The 21,636-nt window shown below is 38.7% G+C and overlaps 3 protein-coding genes across 5 annotated transcripts; 2 read left to right on the top strand and 1 right to left on the bottom strand.

Annotated features, from left to right (window-relative positions):
- Positions 1-907: 907 nt before the first annotated feature.
- arr3b (arrestin 3b, retinal (X-arrestin)) lies at positions 908-6,247 on the top strand. The gene is made up of 14 exons (XM_067457607.1): positions 908-924; positions 2,330-2,360; positions 2,483-2,543; positions 2,671-2,715; positions 2,811-3,004; positions 3,096-3,155; positions 3,239-3,315; positions 3,403-3,538; positions 3,638-3,722; positions 4,538-4,610; positions 4,766-4,903; positions 5,155-5,259; positions 5,526-5,715; positions 5,819-6,247. The coding sequence occupies exons 1-13, from the start codon at positions 917-919 to the stop codon at positions 5,605-5,607; spliced, it is 1,095 nt and encodes a 364-aa protein (XP_067313708.1). The 5' UTR covers positions 908-916; the 3' UTR covers positions 5,608-5,715; positions 5,819-6,247.
- A 473-nt stretch (positions 6,248-6,720) lies between these two features.
- Positions 6,721-12,216, top strand: nkrf (NFKB repressing factor). 3 transcript variants are annotated; one of them, XM_067457606.1, is made up of 3 exons: positions 6,721-6,877; positions 7,931-8,055; positions 9,933-12,216. In XM_067457606.1, exons 2-3 carry the CDS (start codon positions 7,947-7,949, stop codon positions 12,140-12,142), a joined length of 2,319 nt encoding a protein of 772 aa, XP_067313707.1. In that variant the 5' UTR covers positions 6,721-6,877; positions 7,931-7,946; the 3' UTR covers positions 12,143-12,216. The 3 variants fall into 3 exon arrangements, with proteins under 3 accessions (XP_067313707.1, XP_067313704.1, XP_067313705.1); XM_067457603.1 differs by lacking the exon at positions 6,721-6,877 and adding an exon at positions 6,891-7,719; XM_067457604.1 differs by lacking the exon at positions 6,721-6,877 and adding an exon at positions 7,675-7,789.
- A 3,817-nt stretch (positions 12,217-16,033) lies between these two features.
- Positions 16,034-21,472, bottom strand: ube2a (ubiquitin-conjugating enzyme E2A (RAD6 homolog)). The gene is made up of 6 exons (XM_067457602.1): positions 21,239-21,472; positions 20,940-21,020; positions 20,561-20,586; positions 19,999-20,088; positions 17,324-17,412; positions 16,034-17,168 (listed from the first exon to the last, which is right to left on the bottom strand). The coding sequence occupies exons 1-6, from the start codon at positions 21,280-21,282 to the stop codon at positions 17,040-17,042; spliced, it is 459 nt and encodes a 152-aa protein (XP_067313703.1). The 5' UTR covers positions 21,283-21,472; the 3' UTR covers positions 16,034-17,039.
- Positions 21,473-21,636: the final 164 nt, after the last annotated feature.

Below are 21,636 nucleotides of genomic sequence, written 5' to 3'. Positions count from 1 at the left end.
TACAATACCACTCAACCATATATATAATTTATTTTTGTGGTTGAGTGCCCTAATTTTTGCATACATTTTGTCTTTTTTGTCTAATTCTTGCTTTAGGTAGTTTGAGTTGTGGCATAAAATGTGCTTAACTATATTCCAACAGTTTCCACTATCACTCATCTGACCGCATTGGTACTATATGATAATTATATGAGCTGGATGCCATCACCTTTTTCTCAAGTATGGCTGTAGAGTCGAAACAAATTATGTTGCAGTATTCTCCTGTTTAACACTGTGAAACTGCTTTGAAGCAATCGGCGTTGTAAAAAGCGCTATATAAATAAAGGTTACTTGACTTGACTTAACTACAACAGAGACCTGAGGAGCAGTGTTATATGCTTTATGCTTTATGGTCAGTGGTTTGCTTCCCAGTTATTCCTGAACCTAATTCTGATGCTAGTATAACTTTAACCTGAAAAAATACAGTCATCTATATCAAGAATATCCACAATTAATCACAAGAGTCATCTAAATTTGATAAATAAATTTGCATCTTGACTGCACTTGAGAAAAGATTTAATGTCCCCTGACTAATAATATATCACAGATGTTTTGCTAGCTCTTCTGAGGTTTGAAATAGTTGGCCTCGTTCACAGAGACACATTAAAAACAGATAAGAGCTAATCCTGAGTGCGGCTTCTGTGGAGGATTATGAAGCCGTCTATCGTTATGCTAATCTCCTCTTCCCTGATTAGCTCTAGTGGATTGAAATCTCAGCAGGACAACAAAACATGAATGGTTTTCCAAATACTGTACTCAATTCAGGACAGGTTCTTTTAAATGTTGCTAAATTAAACTACTGCCCTCTGCTGGCACATTTTACACACTAACAATGTCATTTCTTATTTCAGAAAGTTTCACCTGACTTTCCATAACCATGACAAAGTAAGTTTGCGCATATTCATTTATCCCAACATTTTACAAATAATTCATACGTTCATTACATAAACATCATACAGACAACTGAGAGGCATCATGACTTGTCCATATCCTATACAGACTATTCAATATTTGTTTCACATTTATGACACCTCTCTTGATTAAGCAGACTTTGTGTAATACTCCTGCAACCTGTTCACTAGTAGTATTAAATCTGCAGAAGTCTTTTTGGTCTTCAATCCCAGTGGATTACCAGATTATAAGAAATCCCTTTTAGAATGGATTGACAGGATTACCACAAGAGTTTAAGTGTAACAGTGCAAAGCTTAGCATATGCAGATGACTAATCACCTCATGCAGACTAGCAAGTCATATCAAAAGATATTGATATTTAAAATACAGGGTTTTTTTAAGAGACCAAAGAGAACATATTAGTTTCAGCCATGTGTAACAGCCAGCATTGCAAGTTTCTCTATTCGACTGGGAGTTAAATCATAACTACCTTCAGTATAGACTCAAAGAAGCACGTCCCGATTTTGCCAGGTTAGACGTGTTCCAAAGTCTGCTGATCCGGGAACAAAATCCCAGTCCAAAAATGTCATCATAACTATATCCCTACCCCGAAACCTAAATGATCCCTAAAATCAAAGGGTAATTAAAAGCATCTAACCCTAGTTGTAAGCCTAAACTTGACATAAACTGTTAACTTGTCCCTCAAATCTGACTGGTTGATTTGTTGTTACACGATCAACAAAATTCCAGGAACATGTTGCACTTGGTGAAATTAGGTTCTGCCTCAAAGGCATCCTGTTCCCAGCATAGAGCGCTAATTAAGTATTCAACATGTGAAACAAGCTTCTGTCTGATGTCTGTTTATTACCTGTGATAAACAGTAAATATGCGGCAGTGATTGCATAACATGTTATTACCTTTTGAGACTTAAATTGAGTAATGTTGTTTGGATTAATCGCAGCACAGGCTAGTTTGAGTAGTAACACACAACCAAAAGAATTGCCTTGATTTTAGGTTACCATTGCACCACTGAGATTACATATTCATAATACTCTTATTATGTATTTAAAGGTGAAATATGTAATTTCTCTCTCAACACTGGAAGCCCCCCTCAGCAAAAAAATATATTTCTTATTACAATCAAAATTACACAAAATTACAATCAAAATCAGTCCATCTATCTATCTATCTATCTATCTATCTATCTATCTATCTATCTATCTATCTATCTATCTATCTATCTATCTATCTATCTATCTATCTATCTATCTATCTATCTATCTATCTATCTATCTATCTATCTATCTATCTATCTATCTATCTATCTATCTATCTATCTATCTGTCTGTCTGTCTGTCTGTCTATCTATCTAATCTATCATGTTTGTTATTTTTTACAGGGTTTACAAGAAGACTAGTGGAAATGGTTCGGTAAGTTTCTCTTTATACTGCTTACACCTCCCATTACTTGTCACCTGCTCCATAGTACATGCTCTCAAATTATTTTTAAGATACAAGCACACAATAATAATCTCAGTGATTATTTATTACAGATTTGCCTTTATTTGGGGCGAAGAGACTTTGTGGACCATGTGGAAAGTGTTGATTCAATTGGTACATTCCACTTTACATTGAAAACTGTATTATTCCTCAAGAATCTGAGAAGCTGTCTGCATTTATATACACAGCACTTTGGTATTAATGTGCAATATTTAAAAAATAATATTAATTCCCTTCTCAGATGGGGTGCTCAAGATTGATCCTTCAGCTCTTAATGACAGGAAAGGTATGATTCAACTTAATACATTGCAATTATGAAAATGTGTTTGTAATTGAATTCATTTAGACACTTCTTATAAATATTAAATTACATTTTTTCAGTGTGGGTACAGCTCGTATGTGCCTTCCGCTATGGAAAAGAGGATCTGGATGTGATTGGAGTTTCCTTTAGGAAAGACATCTGGATAAAGCGCATTCAAATGTATCCCTTTGAGGGAACCAAGCCCCCAAATACATCAATGCAAGAAGCGCTTTTGAAGAAAGCTGGAGATCAAGGACATCCCTTCACTTTTGATGTAAATCCACACTTATTCATCTGTTTTGAGTATTTGAGTAAAACAATCGACAAGGACGTCCTTCATTTGTGTCTCTCCTGTTCTGTCTCAGATTCCAGTACATCTTCCATGCTCGGTGTCCCTTCAGCCAGCACCAGAGGACGATGGGAAGGTACAATAGCAGAAATGCACACAAATGCAATCACAAACAGTTAACTATATATCTTTTATATGTATTTTTGTTTACTTTTACAGCCATGTGGGGTTGACTATGAAGTCAAAGCCTATATTGCACATGAAGCAGACAACTTAGATGAGAAAGTTGACAAGAAGTATGTACTAATCCATTTTAACATAGAGATACAATAGAAAGAAATGAACACATTTTCACACTGATTATGGTACCTCTGCCAATACAGGGACACTTGCCGTTTGATCATCCGCAAAATCCAATATGCACCAAGTGAGATAACAGCGGGACCCAAGACCAATCTCAACAAACAGTTCATCACGGCAGACAAACCAATTCACGTGGAAGCCTCCATGGAGAAGGAGGTATAGTGGTTTATATGTTTGTTGAAATTTTGATTTTTCCCACCCCCCATCATATGCAGTTTTGTCTCTTTATTTACTGCACTTGTTTCATCCTTTTAGCTCTACTATCACGGTGATCCCATTCCTATCAAAGTCAAAGTGAACAATGAGACCAGTAAAATAGTGAAGAAAGTCAAAATCAGTAGTAAGTATTTTTATAATTCATATTAATAAACAAAATAGCAATTCCTTATCCATTTAAGCAACTTAAAGGGTTAGTTCACCCAAAAATGAAATTGATGTCATTAATGACTCACCCTAATGTCGTTCCACACCCGTAAGACCTCCGTTCATCTTCGGAACACTGTTTAAAATATTTTATATTTGGTCCGAGAGCGTATCGAAGTTTATACACACTATACTGTCCATGTCCAGAAAGGGAATAAAAACATCATCAAAGTAGTCCATATGTGACATCAGTTAGTTAATTAGAATCTCTTGAAGCATCGACAATACATCGATCAATGATTCGGATCGCCAATGCCACGTGATTTCAGCAGTTTGGCAGTTTGGCATGCGATCCGAATCATTGAACGATTCACTGATTCACAACCGTTTGAATCTTTATTTAAAGATTGAACATGAACAAGGAAGAGAAGACAATGCTGAATAAAGTTGTAGTTTTTGTTATTTTCAATGCTTCAAGAGATTCTAATAACTAACTGATGTCACATATGGACTACTTTGATGATGTTTTTATTCCCTTTCTGGACATGGACAGTATAGTGTGTATACACCTTGATACGCTCTCAGACTAAATATAAAATATCTTAAACTGTGTTCTGAAGATGAACGGAGGTCTTACGGGTGTGGAACAACATTAGGGTGAGTCATTAATGACATCAGTTTTATTTTTGGGTGAACTAACCCTTTAAGAATGATTCGTTATTGTCTTAAAGTAGAAGTGTATGCATTTCCTACAATGATCTTAAATAAACTTAAGCTCATTGTGTGTTTCAGTTTACCAAATTACAGATGTAGTGCTTTACTCAGCGGACAAATACCACAAATGTGTCCTGAATGAAGAATTTGGGTGAGTGCAAAGACCTCCACATCGCATTTTTGTGAAGTTGTCAGAGGATCTTTAAACTATTTTGGGGTTTCAGTATTATACACCTTTCATATGTTGTGAAAATTTTTATTTTTATTTTTTTTGATATCTGAACTTTTTGAGATCTTTTGTACCAGAGACCAAATTAATGCAAACAGCACCTTTGAAAAGGAATACAGAGTCACTCCTCTGCTGGCCAATAACAGAGAGAGACTTGGACTTGCACTGGATGGCAAACTGAAAGATGAAGATACCAACTTGGCTTCTTCAACAATGTCAGTTAATCCTCATTTTAAAAAAAACATTAAACAGATTTTAATGTTCATAGTCTAAATAACAGGTCTATATTTTTCTACTACACTCTATGTTACAAAAAAACACCACTTTTATTTATAAAATGACAGAAAAACAAGGCGACTCATTTGCATCTCTCTCTCTCTCTCTCTCTCTCTCTCTCTCTCTCTCTCTCTCTCTCTCTCTCTCTCTCTCTCTCTCTCTCTCTCTCTCTCTCTCTCTCTCTCTGCAGTCTGCAACCTGATATGGATAAGCAAATGCAAGGCATCATTGTCTCCTACAAAATTAAGATTACTCTGGTGATGGGAGGTGGTCTCTTGGGAAGCCTCACATTAAGGTTTGGATCTTCATATTTTCTTTCATCTTAATGTCATTGGAGAGTCATAATGAAGAGTCATTTTACCTTCTTTCTCTAATGACTTTTGTTCTGCCATTGTGGTAAATATTTCCCTCGATGATGCCCACAACGCAACTACTTAATGAGAAACAGTCTGCTTAGTTACCTTGTCATTAAACAACAATGAAAGTAAATCCAGAAGTACATGGTGGTTTGTGTTTTATCTTTGTGAGCAGTGAGATTACTCAGTCATCTTCTTTTCACAGTGATATTACTGCTGAACTCCCTCTGGTTCTAATGTCACCCAAACCAGCTGGTGAGATTTCTGTTTTTCAGTATTTAAAATGAGGAGCATATGTCTGTTTTTTTAAGTGACACTGCTATGAAATATGCTAAAGAGCACAATTTTCTTGTCTTCTAACTGCATCCTTGTGCATTCTCTTACTGAGCAGAAGTGTAAGTATCAACGTACATTTTTTTTCTAATGTTAAGACAGAATGGTTATGGGATATATATATGTGTAAAAGCCATTGTTAAAATAATGTATTTTTTATTCCAGGGCTGATATCAACCTCGAATAGATTCTACAGCCAGTGACGGTGAGGAGCAAGTCAGGAGGAGAGACACTCAGGAATAGATGCAGATACCAAACACAACTTCATTTCATGAGCCATAGACAATAATTTTTACAAATACCTGTGTAAAAGGAATTAGCTGTATAATGTTAAACATGGTCTAAAGGCCTTGTATAGTTACTAAAATTAACACAATGACGCTGAAATCAAGCATTGGTCTGATCCTTTTAAACTGTCATGTTTATTTCTTCTGCCTTTATCATGGGAACTCGGTTTAATAGTGTTTTAGGTTATTTTTGTATGTGAATTAGTGTTGTAAAATATCAGGGAGTAACACAGTTCTTGTAATTATATTATTGTTATTATTTGTATATTTGATTTGATTTGATTTTTTGGTTGTTTTTTTCTTCTGGCTGTGGTGATGGTGGCAATAAATAAACATTGGATTGTTATTTGAAACCACTCCCAAAGTCTTTCCTCATGCTTCATCATGACTTTATGTAGATGCAGTGGAGCAGTTTATTTGTTTGCATAAATAGTGTGTTTATATGTGCACTTACTGTAACAGTAAATCATGCATAATTACATGCAACTAACCCTATTGTAAATGCATGTTGTAAATTATTTTTACTCAATTACAAGGACATCTTAAAATAAAAGGTTTATTTCTAAATGTCATTGTTACAGTGTAATTATATAGGAGTAATATTAATTAACGCCTATAGGGTTATGGTTACATAGGATTAGGGTTTGGGTCAAGTTTACATGTAATTATGCAAAATTTGCTGTTGTTATGGTAATTAGGCATGCAACGTACAGGGACAGTAAGTGTTTGCAGCCTATAGAAGAAAAAAAAACATTTAAATTCTAAGCTCAGATCAAATAAATGTTATCAAGTGTCTTGAGCAGTGCGAATTCGTGAATGCGTCTCTGTTTTCATGATTGGATTAGCTTTAGCACTGTCAGTGAAAGCTCCAGTTTACTTTATGTGCAGGGGCTTTGCGCACTCAAGAGCACCTAAACAGAGCTGCTATACGACAATGGTAAGCTTCACATAGCCTAGCGATATGATATGCACACCAGCGCGTAGTTCACCGTAAATGCGCATTAGCAGAATGACAAAGCTGAAGAATAGTGTGAGAGAATGAAAATATACTACTGCGTCACTTTTTCATCCAGAGAGCTTGCACGAGGGGAAAAAACACAAAATATGGCGAAGTGGATTCTTGACGAACGTTGTAGATTATAATTCTTTATAAAGAATCACAGATGTGCTATTTAAAAAAGAAGAAGAAAAAAAGTGAGAAATAAGCTAAAGTTAAATTCGTGAATCCAGACTGTTTTGATCTGTATTGTTTATGTTGTCAATAGTAAATGAATCATCATATTGATATTGATTTTTACGTTACAAGTGTCTGCGTGATTATTGAGCAATAGAGTGATATTTTGTTCTACTTTGTCTTTGGGTGTATCGTAACATTGGGCCGTTTTACCAGCATCAGTGTTTTGCCAAGTGTTGTTACTTTCACACTGTCGACGCGGGTAGTTTTTGTAGTCCCCGTGAAGCTAACCCCCTGAAGACCTGGCAACCCTGCCCAGCATGCTCTGTGCGCACTACGTTGTTTCCGGTTAGCTGCTTGCTATCATCAAACACCGGGATGATCAGACATCATTCAACGCACCCGCGTGTTTCAAGTAAACCCGCTGGTCAACGCAATCGGACCTGTAATATCGATGACTACCGTCAGCATTTCGAGAGTGACAAGCAGTGGTCCGCTAGACGTCAGTTCATAGCGAAACACGCTGAAGAGTACGAGGGAAATGCTCTTGATAAGCTGCTGGCCCTGTCGATGGTGTGGGTTAACCATGTTTTCCTGGGATGCAGGTGGGGATTTGATTGAATATCGTGATAATTGGGCCTTTTTTTCACAGAAGTTTGAGTGCATATACTTAGTGTAAGTCATCATGACCAAGTTTATGTTATGCTATATTTTGCATATCAAGTTTATGCCTTATTTATACAGCCTACATTAATTGTAAAGTTTTGTATTCGTAATGCCAACCAATACTATAACTGTTCTTTTTTTGGGGTGCAGGTATGGGTCCCAATTAATGCACAAAGTGCTTGAGATGGCAGAAGGGATTGATGTTGGTGAAATGCCCTCATATGAACTAGTCCCGAATGCTGAATCAAACAAGAGACCATTTTCATCTGATGGAAGTAAGTCTGTCAATACCTGAAATCAATCAATCAATCAATCAATCAATCTATCCAGTGGCGTAACTTTGTTTTAAAAAGTGGGTGGGACAGTCTCAAGAAAATGCATATAAATAGTATACGAGTGTGCACTCTCGTGGAATATATGTCAAAATGAGCTTTGGCGTGCATGATTTCGGAACAAATAGAAAGTCTCTGCACTGGCGTTAAGCGTTAGATTAAAGCGCTCGTCTCTGTGAAGACTGCCTGTATGAGCCACAAGAGAAATCTGCACCACTGATAACAGCGGCAACGAGCGCCAGATCGTCTCTTATCTAACAAACAAATGAAATGATGGTCTTCTAGTTAACCAGAGATGTTGTGTTTGTATTAGTTGGGTTCATTTGTGAAGCAAGATGTTTCAAAAAGTGGTGGAGACATGTCCCACCCGTCCCACCCGCAAATTACGCCTATCTATTAGGGCTGGGCGCTATGGAGCAAAAAATATATCTCGATATATTTTTCTATATCTCGATATACGATATATATCTCGATATCGTTACAGGAAAAATAACCCCCTAAAAACTACAGCAAAAACAAATGCCAAATACCACAAATTCTTTTCTTTTTTTATTGAAGTGCAAAGAGGTAGTCAGTTCATGTAGGAACAAAGTGCTTTTGCGACATTTAAAAAAAAAAAACTCCCTGATTACATAAATAATAATAATTTAACTGTAAAAGAAAATAAATAATATTGCCTTCTTTTCATTTATTTCATGCTTTCAAAAGATGAATCAAAGACTCCCTTTTTTACACTTAAAGTAAACAGTAAGCATTTTGCAGAAAGATGGGGGAATGACTGATATATAAATAAACTGATTTTGTCATAACACCATTTCCTGTTAAATTTGTATCAAAATTCAAACAGTGATGTTTGTCATAAGTTTGACAAAATTCAAACTCATCATGCGGATCATGTAGGCTACACATGAGCTGAATTTAACTTCTTTTCCAGTTACAGAACGAAATATGAATGTCAGAAGGTAGGCTATATGATAATATGATACAGTACAACTGACAGAAGAGCACCGCGTGTCTCAGGACACCCGGGATGAAGCGTTTTTCCCTCTTGGTTAAAACATGAATAGACCTATTCATCATAATCCCGTGATAAAGCTGACAAAATAATAATAGTAATGATATTGCAATACTTTTTAAATGTTTTCAAATGATATGCGATCATTTTGACATTTTAACCGAAAACCATGCGATCATATAGACACAAATCATAAACTGACATGATTGCTACCGCGTCTCGCACCAATAGTGTCAATCACCTGACTGTGGGTGAACTATGATGAACATTAATATTTCTTTATGAATTTTAGCAAGCAGTTGTGTTAGAAGGAAAACATGGTCTCTAAACTGAGTCCTGAACAACGCGCGCGCTTGTCAACATGATAACTAATCCTCACCTGGTTGCGGACGCCACCGAGTTCAATGAGACGACATGCGAGGGGCGGGAGAACAAAAGCAACGAGGCGGGAGGCGCGCGAGCGGGGGCGAGCACAGCACAGGGAAGGCAAACAAGCAAAGTGGCAGAATCAGAATTAAATATAAACAATATATCGATATATACGATATGTCCAAATCCATATCGAGTTGAAAAAATATCCAGATATATTTTAAATATCCAGATATCGCCCACCCCTTCTATCTATCTATCTATCTATCTATCTATCTATCTATCTATCTATCTATCTATCTATCTATCTATCTATCTATCTATTTATGCATCAATTAAAATATATAATTTTTTTTCGGTATTTAAACAAAACAGCAGTATTAATTATTATATTTGCATGTAAACTATTTTAATCATATATGCTTTCATATCCTAGGTGAAGAGCCCTCGACGAAGATGCCTCTGTCAAAATTCACTTCCAGACCTCGATTTCAGCCAGTACACTTTGTGAGTGGTGGGAGTAGTGGCAGTGGAATTGGAGAAACTGACGAAAAAGAAAATGAGAAGGAGCGCAGGAGGGGTGAGATGAATGAAGTAAGACAGAGGGAACCAGATCAACAGCCATATAATGGTAACCATGACAATGGCCCTTCTTCCTCCTCTGCCTCCCTTGAGATGGAGAGGTACGGTTATGATTCTTGGCCGGAGCACAGAACCAGGGACGTGGCCACGGGCGGCACAGGTGGGCTTGGCTATGGCAGCAGAGGCTCCCCCTCGAACTTCATGTGCAAAGTGCAGCAGGAGTACACTGCTAGATATGAGGCTCATAATTCCAGACAGTCGGAATCATTCTCACAACCAGGCCGAGTTGAGGGATACCAAGGTGCTGGACGGTCTGGAGCCTGGGATAGCGGACGATGTGGACTGGGATTTGGACATCAGGATAGGCCAACCTCCAGCAAGACTTTCAGCAGGGTATATGACGCTCCAAGCAAAGGCGGCCTTCTCCCTACACCCTCTCTGCCGACTTGTTTACCCGCAGCAACAATTGACGAAAAACAGAGGCTTATTACCAGAGTATCATCAGCCGTTCTCATCACCCTCAGAGATCCTGCATTCATGAGTGGACCCGACAGCCCAAACTACAATTTCATACTTAGCCGCAGCATTCAGGCTTGCAAGACGAATCCAGAGTACATCTATGTCAATTTAAGAGATATTCCACCCGCTGACCTTCCTAAGAACAGAAAAGTACCCACTGACGGATATGCATGTGAACTGAGGTGTCAGTGTGTGTACCTTGCCACGGGGTACTCTGGGAGCAAAAACGGTGCCCGAGACAGAGCGTCAGAACAGGCTGTCAAGCTGTTCCTGAAGCCGGTGGAAGTCCGTGTCTTGCAACGGCAGTACAAGCGTACTTGCGTCAATGACATGGTGGTGTGCCAAGTTAACTCTCCAAACCCAACCCTCCCCCCGCCTCTTCGCAACCCTGAAGACAAGCCGTCCCCAAGTACCAAGGGCCAGTATGAGCCTGACCGAAGCAAACACTGGACAGAATTCGTACTCATGGAGAACGCACACGATGCCATCTGTATACTCAACAACTCGGCTGCCTTCAACCGCATGAAAATTGATTACACTTTTGACCCGGTTCTCAACAGCAATTTATGGCTCTGTAGTGTGTATTTGCAGGGTGAGCTGGTAGCACAAGCCAGAGGGACCAAGAAGAGCTCGAAACATGCAGCGGCGGAGGAGGCGGTGAGGAAGTTGCGAATGAACCAGACTGCTCGCCAACCAGAGCAGCAGCTTTTTTCTGGAGGAAAACATATTTCGGACCAGCCCAGTGGTCGATACACCCAGCAAAGCAGCAAGAAAACAATGCTGGGTGAATTGGTCATTCTTGAAAACTCTGATAACGCTATTTGCATAATAAATGACACTGCTCAATTTAATAAAGTAATTGCTGACTACAAATTCACAGTTCTGCCAGACCATCGCTGGCAGTGCGAAGTTTACCTAGATGGTAAGTATGTGGCTGCAGGTGTTGGGCCAAAAAAGACAGTGAAGCATATTGCAGCAGAGGAGGCCCTTGCCACACTTCGACGTACACAAGCTGTGGTGAAGTCCAACCTCAGGAAGGAGGGCCATGTGGATGCAATTTCCCGAAATCAAATCATGGCTCTTTCTGGTGAGGAATCCTTGCGGCAGGAGATCAAGGAGGACAACATTGGTAACCAGCTACTCCGTAAGATGGGCTGGACGGGTGGTGGTTTGGGTAGAGAAGGAGAGGGCATTGCTGAACCCATCAAAGTCAAAGAGCAGTTTACCAGGGAAGGACTCGGTATGGACATGGACAGGCAAGGTAATCAGCTGACTAAGCGCGATATTGAGGAAATAATTCGGAATTATGCATGTTCAGACCGTCAAGATGATCTGCGCTTCTCCACGGAGCTCAACAACGAAGAGCGCCGGCAGATCCACCAGATATCCCAAAGGTACGGGCTGCGCAGCAAATCGTACGGACAGGGCCGACTACGCTTTCTTGTGGTTAGCCGCAGAGTCCAGAAGGAACAACTGATTGGTCAGCTTTTACAGGAAGGGCAGGTGGGACGATATGAACTGGTGAAACCTCAGGCTTCACAATGACTGGGCTCAACAGGCCTCTGCTGAGAATCCAACAGATGATTATTAATAAAAGATAAGCAGTTTTACTTTTTACATTTCCTGTAAATTTATTTCTGAAGAGAGTAATAAAAAATTAAAGCTGCGAGCAGCGATGGCGGGCCCAAGCCGGGGGCACCGCCACCCCGGTGGCATCAGCTTAACTGTGCACAGCAGGCCAATAGGCATTTAATATGGGAAAAAATAAATAAAGGGACTATGTCAAAGTCATTTGAATTCACCTCATTAACTGCAGCAACTGGTGCTGCTATGACCAGGAACCACAACAGTCACATCTCTGAGATCAATTACATTTTATTCTTTAATTTTATGACAGGTGATGTCAAATGTCAATTTCAAAATGAGTGCAGAATACTGTCCAAATGCTGAAGTTGTATTATCCTTACACTTCTCTTAAAAATAAATTAAGCCAAATCACAGAGACCGCAACAATGATTATAATATCAGTGTCAGGTAAGAGTAATATGCGTGCATATCATTTATAGAAGTTTATTATAAACAGCCACTTTTATAAGATCATGTGAAATTATTTTTTTAATCCATTTGAATTCTATCAATAAATTATTAGTTTAAAGAGGTGTCATACGTGATCTTTGGAAACACAGCACATGACCTTCTTTAAAGCTCATGTGATAGAAAACAATTAAAAGTATTAGGATATAATAGGTCACTTTCAATTATGTGCAAATGCATTTTTTGCAGCTCAAAATATTGTAAGTTCAGAAGACCAGTGTTATATATATATATATATATATATATATATATATATATATATATATATATATAATACATTTTTTTAAACTTATTTTTCACAATAAAGTGATAGAAATTGCTGATATAGCCTATGATATGAAAGGGTTAAATTATGAAAAAAAACAAAAAACAAGGCGACACACACAGAGTGAGAGAGACCCCCTCCACACACACACACACACACACACACAAATAGAGTGATCCTGAGAGAGGGAGAGAGACCCCCTCCACACACACACATAGAGTGATCCTGAGAGAGGGAGAGGGAGGGGGGAGGGGAATGACAGACACAAAATCTAAACAGTGAGCGAACATTGTTTTTATTTCACTGTCTGAAAACACTGTTTTTCAATAACAACAATAATTTAATCTTCAAAACAGTGTTCCCTTGGACATATCCAACCAGGTTACTAAATAAGGATACACTTCCAACTTCTGGTTATTCTATATGCCGGTAGCTCATTGGTTCTCATTTTTGTCCTTAAACAAAAGGCATTAATCTTCTCATTTTTTAAGTTACACACACTACTTTTTTTTTTTTTAAAGACAATTAAATGGGTTTTTTCTTTTGTTGGTAATGTTTTTTTATATTTATATTTTTTATTAATAATTATTTGTATTAACACAATTATTTAACTAATTATATAAAACAATATTGTCAATGCCCTACAAATAAACTGGTTTTATACATTCATTTTTTTATTCAAACCCAGAATATATTTTTTTATCCTTGAATGCAGGCCAGAGCACAGCATTGAGAGGTAATCTTTTTAGACAGAAGAGTGGCTCACACACACACACACACACACACACACACACACACACACACACACACACACACACACACACACACACACACACACACACACACACACACTGTAGAAATCAGTGACACGTGTCCCCATGAGTCTGTGTGCATTCAGGTTGAAGTCCCCACCAGGCTAGAAAAAAGAACACACACACACACACACACACACACGCACGCACGCACGCACACACGAACACACACACACAGTAGTAATGCTGAAGTATGCTGCAGGCAACTCTTATCAGTTAAGTCCATCCACCATCCCCCATCCACAACACACACACACCCACCCACAAACACACACACATACACACACACTCATGTCTGGTTCACTATCTTTCTGGGGACTCATAGATGTAATGGTTTTTATGCTGTACAAACCATATATTCTGTCATCCTACACTGCTCCTGCCCCTAAACCTACCCATCACACAAAACTTTCTTCAAAAGAACTCATTCTGTCTGATTTATAAGCTTTTGTACCCATTGGGAAGTCCCATGAGTCTGTGTGCATTCAGGTTTAAGTCCCCACCAGGTTAGAAAACCATTCACACACACACACAGAGGCAAGGTTTTTTGCTTGAAAACTTATACAATATTGCCCTCTACTGGTCATTTAAGGGAGAGCATAAGTGTTGAAAAAACAGAAAAACAGCCAGTGTGATATATAGAATAACCAGCCGGTGGGAGTATAGCCTTATTTATGAACCAGGCACTTGTGTCCCTATTTTGTGTTTTTTAGGCTTTTGCTACGGGAACACCGTTTGAGATATCCAATAACCGTTCGCATTTTAGCATCTTCTGTATATTTACTTCATGTTGTCCGAGTTTGGAGGAGATTGAATGAATCGCTTTTGAGGAGAAGGTAAAAACTCAGAGCTCGTTTTGCCACTTCTTGTTATCTTCCAACCAAATTATCTGACTTCCTGTTGGTCAGAGCTAATGACTGTAAATTAGAAAGTTGTCGGGCTCGAAATGTACAATATATATACCGAGTTTGGTGACTGCAGATAAAACTAACCCCCCCACTTTGGACAAAAGTGGCACACTTCCTGCTGGCAATTGGTGGCGCTATAACTTTGACTCACAAAAGTCATATCCATGTGATCGGCCTCTTACAACGAACGCACAGCTGAAGTTTCATCAAAATGAATTAATGTATGCAAAAGTTATAACACACTTCCTGTTTCCCTTTTCTCGCCATAAATTCGTCTCTTCGCCACGGCCAAACCGTTTGAGGTTTCAAAAAGTTGCTCGCAATTTGGCATCCTCAGTGTGTTGACTTCATGCTGACCGAGTTTGGTGCTGATCGGGTGAATCGTCTAGGAGGAGTATCGCAAATTCCAGAGCATGCGTTTTCCGAACAACCCATAATAGCTCACTTCCTGTTGGGCGAAGCTTATGACTATGAGTGCGGAAGTTGTTCGGCCTGATGAGATCTATTAGTGTACCGAGTTTCATACATGTACGTGCAAGTGTGTTTAATATATAGACCCAGTTTTTCAAGGGGGCGCTGTTGAGCCCCCCTGCCACGCCCGGGTCAAAGGCCTCTGCCAGACCCTGTTGGCCGCGCATTCCGATGCGTGTGCAAAGTTTCAAGAGTTTTCGAGCATGGGAAGGGCCCCAAAAATGCCCAAAAGGCGAAAAGATAATAATAATAATAATAATAATCCTTAGAAGAACAATAGGGCTCTTCGCCCTTTCAGGGCTTGGGCCCTAAAAAAGTGTAAAAAAGGGTGGACTGAAGCCTGGAAAACCTATCAGTTCTTGATGTCTACAATGTGTACCTTTTTTCTTTCCTTAACCATTTTGTCCAGATTTGCTGTAGGTTAGATCGAGGCCGTATGAAAGAAAAGAAGAACTCTAATCTAAGGCCACACTCAAATCCTTGCTCACTAAAATCTGTCATATGCATCTTATGATATTTATTGACATGGATATAAAAAGTGGCAGCACATGACATCCCATTTTATGCTATTACACTGTACAATATATCACTCAGTCTTTCATCTGTTGTAAGATAAACACTTATATAAAAATATCCTTGAAGTAATTACTAAACATATATTTTTGTCACTTACTGGTTGTTGATTGTGTAAGGAAAAATTTATCTCTGAATGATAATGCCCGAGCAGCAATCCCTGTAAAGCTGTTTGCTGTTGCAAATACTGTCAACCAGCCTGCTTGTTTTGACGTATTAAATTTAGTCTGGTCATAGTCAGTTTTCTACTTTATTTAATAAAATGCAATTGCTAATCTTTTTTTTGTTCAAGAAAAAAAAAAACACCATAGAGTTTATTTTACGGTTTATTTACAAGAAGTGAGAAAATGTACAGTTTCTTACATGGGTTACTAGTGCAAATCCGACACTCTTGGTAAATTAGAAAAATGAAGATTTGAATTAGTATAAATGGACACTGCATTACAGCATCACATCCATAAGGTTGGAGTAGCAATTCAATGTGAAAAATATACGGCACTTTTATGGAACTTAAAAAAATGAGAAAGAAAACCATGCAACTGGGGTGCAGCAGACAGAAAATAGTGAATACAGAACAAAAGAAATCCCTTCAAGATGCCAATTTATGTTCTTTTCTGACCGATCACTATGTACCTTCAAACAATTACTGCTGACAAACTAACATACAGTCAGTGTCAATAGGCAAAACCTTAAACATCACTTTGAACTGTCAAATTAAAAGAACCACTTGCACTTGATAAAAAGGGCCATTTGGTACATTGCAATTTTTAAGTGGGGTTTAAAAAGTCAGTTTGTCCAAGTGCAGACAAAGACATTTTTTCTGAAACATGTAAGCTTTCCATACAAGACGATGTATCAATCATCTTTAATGTCCTTGCCATTTAATTTGGAACTCTGAACAGCAAGTTAAGCGACAATCGGTATGACACTTTTGCAGAGACACAACGGAATCTCTACATTCAATCAAGGATAATCCAACTTGGATTTCAACATGTTAATAACAGAAATTAAATCAGGAACTTATAAAACCAAAGAAATAAGATGACAAAAAAATGAGAGCAGGCCAAATAAAACAAGTAACCCTGGCAACAATATTTTGTTAAATTAAGGTTTGTCCTCATCCAAGATAAGGTTCTGCATGAAGAGGGAGACCACAACACAACAGCACTCTAATCTTGCAACGGCTACAGAACATACAATTCTACCGATTAAGTGGAGAATGATTCAAAACATGATGTGTTTTATTTTAATCTTTTCAAGGTGGCTTTCCTCTCATTGGCTGAGGCGGACTATTGTTCGTTTGGGAACTTTAAGGAGGGTCAACAGTCACGCCAGCTCTGTTCCACAATGGCCGACACACGTTTTTCATACTCTCTCTTGTTTTCCTGATACAGCTGAGCTGCCTGGCTGTTGGCAGGGCTGTTTGGGTTCGGCTCATCCAGTAAAGACTGTGACAAGTGAAAGGCATGTTAATAACCTCTAATAAATATCCTCACATTTTTTTCAATAATGGTACCATCAAAGACAGAAAGAAAAGCTGCAAAAAACATGTCAAATAAAACATTTAGCCTGAGCAAAAAAGCAGAAAGAAGTGCAGACATACCTGTATTGAGGTTAAAATTGAAGAAACATCATATGTTGGACTCCAGCGATTCTGAAGAATGTCCAAACATATACTACCATCTGCATAAACTAAACACACAGAAAGACAATTCGATTTTATGCTGCATTGTCACATACATGTGATATATGTGCACCTTAAAGAGAGTTAAAGGGATCCCAAAAATGGAAATTCTGACTGCGAAAAGTGAAAGGCATCATTTACTCTCCCTCAAGTTTTCCAAAACCCATCTTAATGTCTTTAATCTGATGCACAATAAAGGATATATTTTGAAGAAAATAGTTAAAGTGGGGGTGAAACACTCAGTTTCAGTCAATCTTGAGTACCTATAGAGTAGTATTGCATCCTTCATATCTCCGAAAAGTCTTTAGTTTTATTATATTTATAAAAGAAATATAGGCTGTACCGAGTCTTTCCGGAAAAAAACGAGTGCCTGGAGGCGTATCGAGTGGGCGGAGCTAAAGAATGACGAGCGCACAAAGCGGTGACGTCCTCAAGCGTGGAGAAACCCATGGCTATCGATCTTAGCTAATAGATATATGATCCAGAATCAGATTCGGAGGCTGAAATAAATTGAACAGGAGAAACAGCAGCAGCAGGACGTCCGTCTCTGTGGTATGTACTGTATTTAGTGGCCTGACAACATTTGTGTGTCTTTACTCGCAGTTTATGAGGACATGATTCGGTTTATGGACTATTGTATGCGACTAAACCTTAGCAGTAGCAAGCAAAACGGTTTTGCACGTCAGACTAGTGTAACGTTATACATAGAACAACAATGGAGTAACGTTAGCGCATTTGCATGACGAAGCACACGATCGTGTCGTTTACTGATGTTTACTCACGCGACGATAGCCAACAGCACAGACATTTGAAGCAGTTTTACTCAACGGCTGCTTCCAAAGCAGGACCGAACCTTTATCGCTGGGACCGCTCCGTCAAAAACACACTTCTTTGGTATGATTTGGTGAAGTCCTGTGACAGCAGTGACCGTGAAAATCCACTTTGCGAGGCAGCTAAAGTGATGTTGTGAAGCTTCCCATCATTTCTGCGTTCAAATCGGTTCAAATGCAAATTCCCGGAATGCTGTGCTGAAGCGCTGAAGTCGCTTGATGTCACCCATAAGAATAAAGTGGAGCGCGGCGCGTCATAAGTGTTCACGGGCGACTGGATCTGCAGCTGAGAGTGTTTATGGGCGTGCATTTCCTCTCTCGCTCTAGTCACGCGCGCACCCTACCGGGAGAAGAGCCCGTACGGCCCATACAAGGACCTTCTGCTCTATTAAAGTCAAGCCGACCCACACTCGAAAAAAAACTCTCCAAAACTTGTGAGAAACCAGAAGGAGTATATTTGACAAAGAAATACTCCATCAAACGTCCAACAGTAGTTTTTGAAACTTTGTCTATGTTTAGGATGGGAATCCAAGTCTTTAACAGTGTAAAAAGCTCAGTATGCATGAAACAGCATTTCACCCCCCCCTTAACCAAACAGTTGATGAACCCTCACCTACTTCCATAGTATTTTTTTCCCCCATCCTATGGAAGTCAATGGAGTCCATCAATTGTTTGGTTACCCATATTCTTCAAAATAACTTATTTTGTGCTCTTCAGAAGAAAGAACCTTGTACAGGTTCGAAGGTGAGTAAATTATGACAGAATGATTTATTTTGGGTGAACTATCCCTTTAAAGGACAACTCCGGTGAGAAATGAACCTAGGGGTAATTAACAGATGGTTGCAGAGTAGATCGTTCTCTGGGATGCGTTTTCATGGAAATCGAATGTAAAGAGTTTTATCTTTAAAAACAGATTAGCTTATAACACTAGTCTATGGGGCACAGAGTAGTGAAATTAAATCGCTAGTTAATACCACTAACAAGGCTAAAAATAGCCTCACACTAACACAGTAGCATAATGAGGGTCCCAACATGCAAACTGAAGCATTGAGAACTTTGTAAGAGTACAAACAGTTTAATAAGAAGACACTTTATAAACAGAGCGCATTTCGCGTTCACGAACAGGCATATTCTTGGAAAACAGTCTCGACTCATCGAGCGACGAGAGCTCTGCTAAGTGATGAACTGTGACTTGGAATCTCATATGGTCCGTTGTTTCCGGAAGAAAACACTGAACACAACAGAGAAAATAAATAAATAAAAATAAAAATGTCCATGTTATTACATTTCACAAACTTAATTCCTATCGACCAGCTCACTTAGAACAGCGCTCGTAGATCGATTCATCGAGATGGTGCCTGTCCGTGAACGCGTAAGGCACTATGTTTACAACGTATCTTCTTATTAAACTGTTTGTACTCTTACAAAGTTCTCAATGCTTCGGTTTGCATGTAGGGACCCTCATTATGCTGCCGTGTTAGTGTGAGGCTATTTTGAGCCTTTTTAGTGGTATAAACTAGCGATTTAATTTTACCACCCTGTCTCTACCCTGTGCCCCATAGACTAGCGTTATAAGCTAATCTGTTTTTAGAGATAAAACTCTTTACATTCTATTTTCAAGAAAACGCACCCCAGAGAACGATCTACTCGGTAACCATCTGTTAATTACCCCTAGGTTCATTTCTCACCGGAGTTGTCCTTTAAGTAATCTAAAGCACAAGGAATTTATAAATACAAAAATTACTGCACGTTTGTAAAACTTACCATTAGGGTGAAACATTTTGGAGACAAACCGGACTGTGGGAGGTTTGTTTGGATATTCTTCTGTAAATTCTATTGTAAGTTTGAAAGTTCCTATGACAAGCAGAAAAATAAAATATGAAGCAAAACCTTGCCAGTTGTAAACAAAATAATTATACCATGCCAAATAGTGGTACACAGTTACAAAGTGCCATGTATAAGCAGTTGCCAACAGTGTTGTAGAACCCAAAGCACAATACTTACTCAGCTGTCAATGTAGTTGTTTTGTTTTTAAGAAAGAAATGACTTATTTAGAAAGGAAAGGACATTACATTTAAAGTGACAGCAAAGACATTTATATGTTGCAAAAGATTTATATTCATCAAACTGAAAACAAGCATCACTTTTTTCTTCTTTTTTTGTACAAAAAAAAGCAAGCAGGATAACTTTTTTTGTACAAAAAAAGCAATCAGGATAACTGTTTTCAACAAATAACAAATACTTTTGAGCACCAAATCCACATAATAATTGATTCCCGTAAGATAATGCTACTGTAAAGACTGAAGCTTGTGTTTTTTTGACTTACCATCTTCAAATGGTGTTCCTTCAGGGCTGTAGGTAGAAGAAATGGGTCAACATGTCAGGTTACACATAACACTTTGGCATGACAGCAAGAAACAAAGCCAAAATCACTGGCCAACGTGTAAGAGCCCTGCGCATTACTCTAATCCAAAAATAACAAGGCACAACAGTCTACGGATATGACATTATAAAGCAGTTTCCTTCACCACAAGACAAAGATCAAATAACCAGCACCTCTTATGGGGGACCACTGGCCATCTGCCTATTTAAAACTGCTTATATTACCGTTAACAAGCTGAATCTCACAGACCTCGAAATTGGCTGAGATGCCAATGGTTTCTGTTAACTGTGTATCGCGGTCATTAAGAGCAACTGATACAAACCCAAAAATGACAGCGTTCCAGACCATGATGTTGTTTTCCGACGGGGCTCCGCTAACTCCGGCTGGAGGATCCTCCTGAAGACTGAAAAACAAGTCATACAGAGGAGTTACATTACATACTATAACGTTACCTACATTACGACAACACCAAATACCACAAAGTTGACGTCCAAAATACATTATCGGAGAGTGTCGTTAATAAATGGTTTTTATGTGGAAAAAGTCGCCATGTTAAAGACAGAGAGCAGCCGGTGTCCATAAAGCACCAAATGGGCCTTTAGCATTTTCTCTGTCGCTTACCGTTTAAAATCTCTCATCAGACGCCGTCTTGCTGGGGTTGACATGGTTTAAATGGATAGCCGAGACGTAAACATAAGGTATCGGCGTCGCTGTTTTGAATTAGGTTAAATATTTTTTGTTTTGCGGACGTCGGTTTAGTCGATTTGGTTAAATATCGACGTTAGCCTTTCGCTTGCTTGGATCCTCCAGCCTGTTTTCTCAACTAAGCCCGTCTCTCTGGGACTGGATTATACCAACATACAGTGGGGGAGAAGCAACTGCTCAAATAAAAGTTAACTCGTTCACAAACCCGTAAACTTAATCGGGGTTTAAGAAAAAACAGCTAAATACTATAGGAGTACTAATATTAATAATTACAGTGTTGTTGTTGTTGTTTTTATATAATAAACATACATGGT

This window comes from Pseudorasbora parva, chromosome 11 (genome assembly GCF_024679245.1).
Source record: "Pseudorasbora parva isolate DD20220531a chromosome 11, ASM2467924v1, whole genome shotgun sequence".
NCBI classification, from domain to species: Eukaryota; Metazoa; Chordata; class Actinopteri; order Cypriniformes; family Gobionidae; genus Pseudorasbora; species Pseudorasbora parva.
This window is presented reverse-complemented; position numbering and strand designations above follow the sequence as displayed.

Excerpts from the sequence above, each read along its gene's own strand:
- ube2a (XM_067457602.1), bottom strand. The coding sequence starts at position 21,282 with ATGTCAACCCCAGCAAGACGGCGTCTGATGAGAGATTTTAAACG. Across the intron at positions 20,587-20,939 it reads TGGAACGCTGTCATTTTTGG|CCCTGAAGGAACACCATTTG; the intron begins GTTTGTATCAGT and ends TTCTACCTACAG. Across the intron at positions 17,169-17,323 it reads CAATTTTAACCTCAATACAG|TCTTTACTGGATGAGCCGAA; the intron begins GTATGTCTGCAC and ends CACTTGTCACAG.
- nkrf (XM_067457603.1), top strand. The coding sequence starts at position 7,493 with ATGATCAGACATCATTCAACGCACCCGCGTGTTTCAAGTAAACCCGCT. Across the intron at positions 7,720-7,930 it reads CATGTTTTCCTGGGATGCAG|GTATGGGTCCCAATTAATGC; the intron begins GTGGGGATTTGA and ends TTTGGGGTGCAG. Across the intron at positions 8,056-9,932 it reads ACCATTTTCATCTGATGGAA|GTGAAGAGCCCTCGACGAAG; the intron begins GTAAGTCTGTCA and ends TTCATATCCTAG.
- arr3b (XM_067457607.1), top strand. Across the intron at positions 2,716-2,810 it reads AGCTCTTAATGACAGGAAAG|TGTGGGTACAGCTCGTATGT; the intron begins GTATGATTCAAC and ends ACATTTTTTCAG. Across the intron at positions 4,904-5,154 it reads AACTTGGCTTCTTCAACAAT|TCTGCAACCTGATATGGATA; the intron begins GTCAGTTAATCC and ends CTCTCTCTGCAG.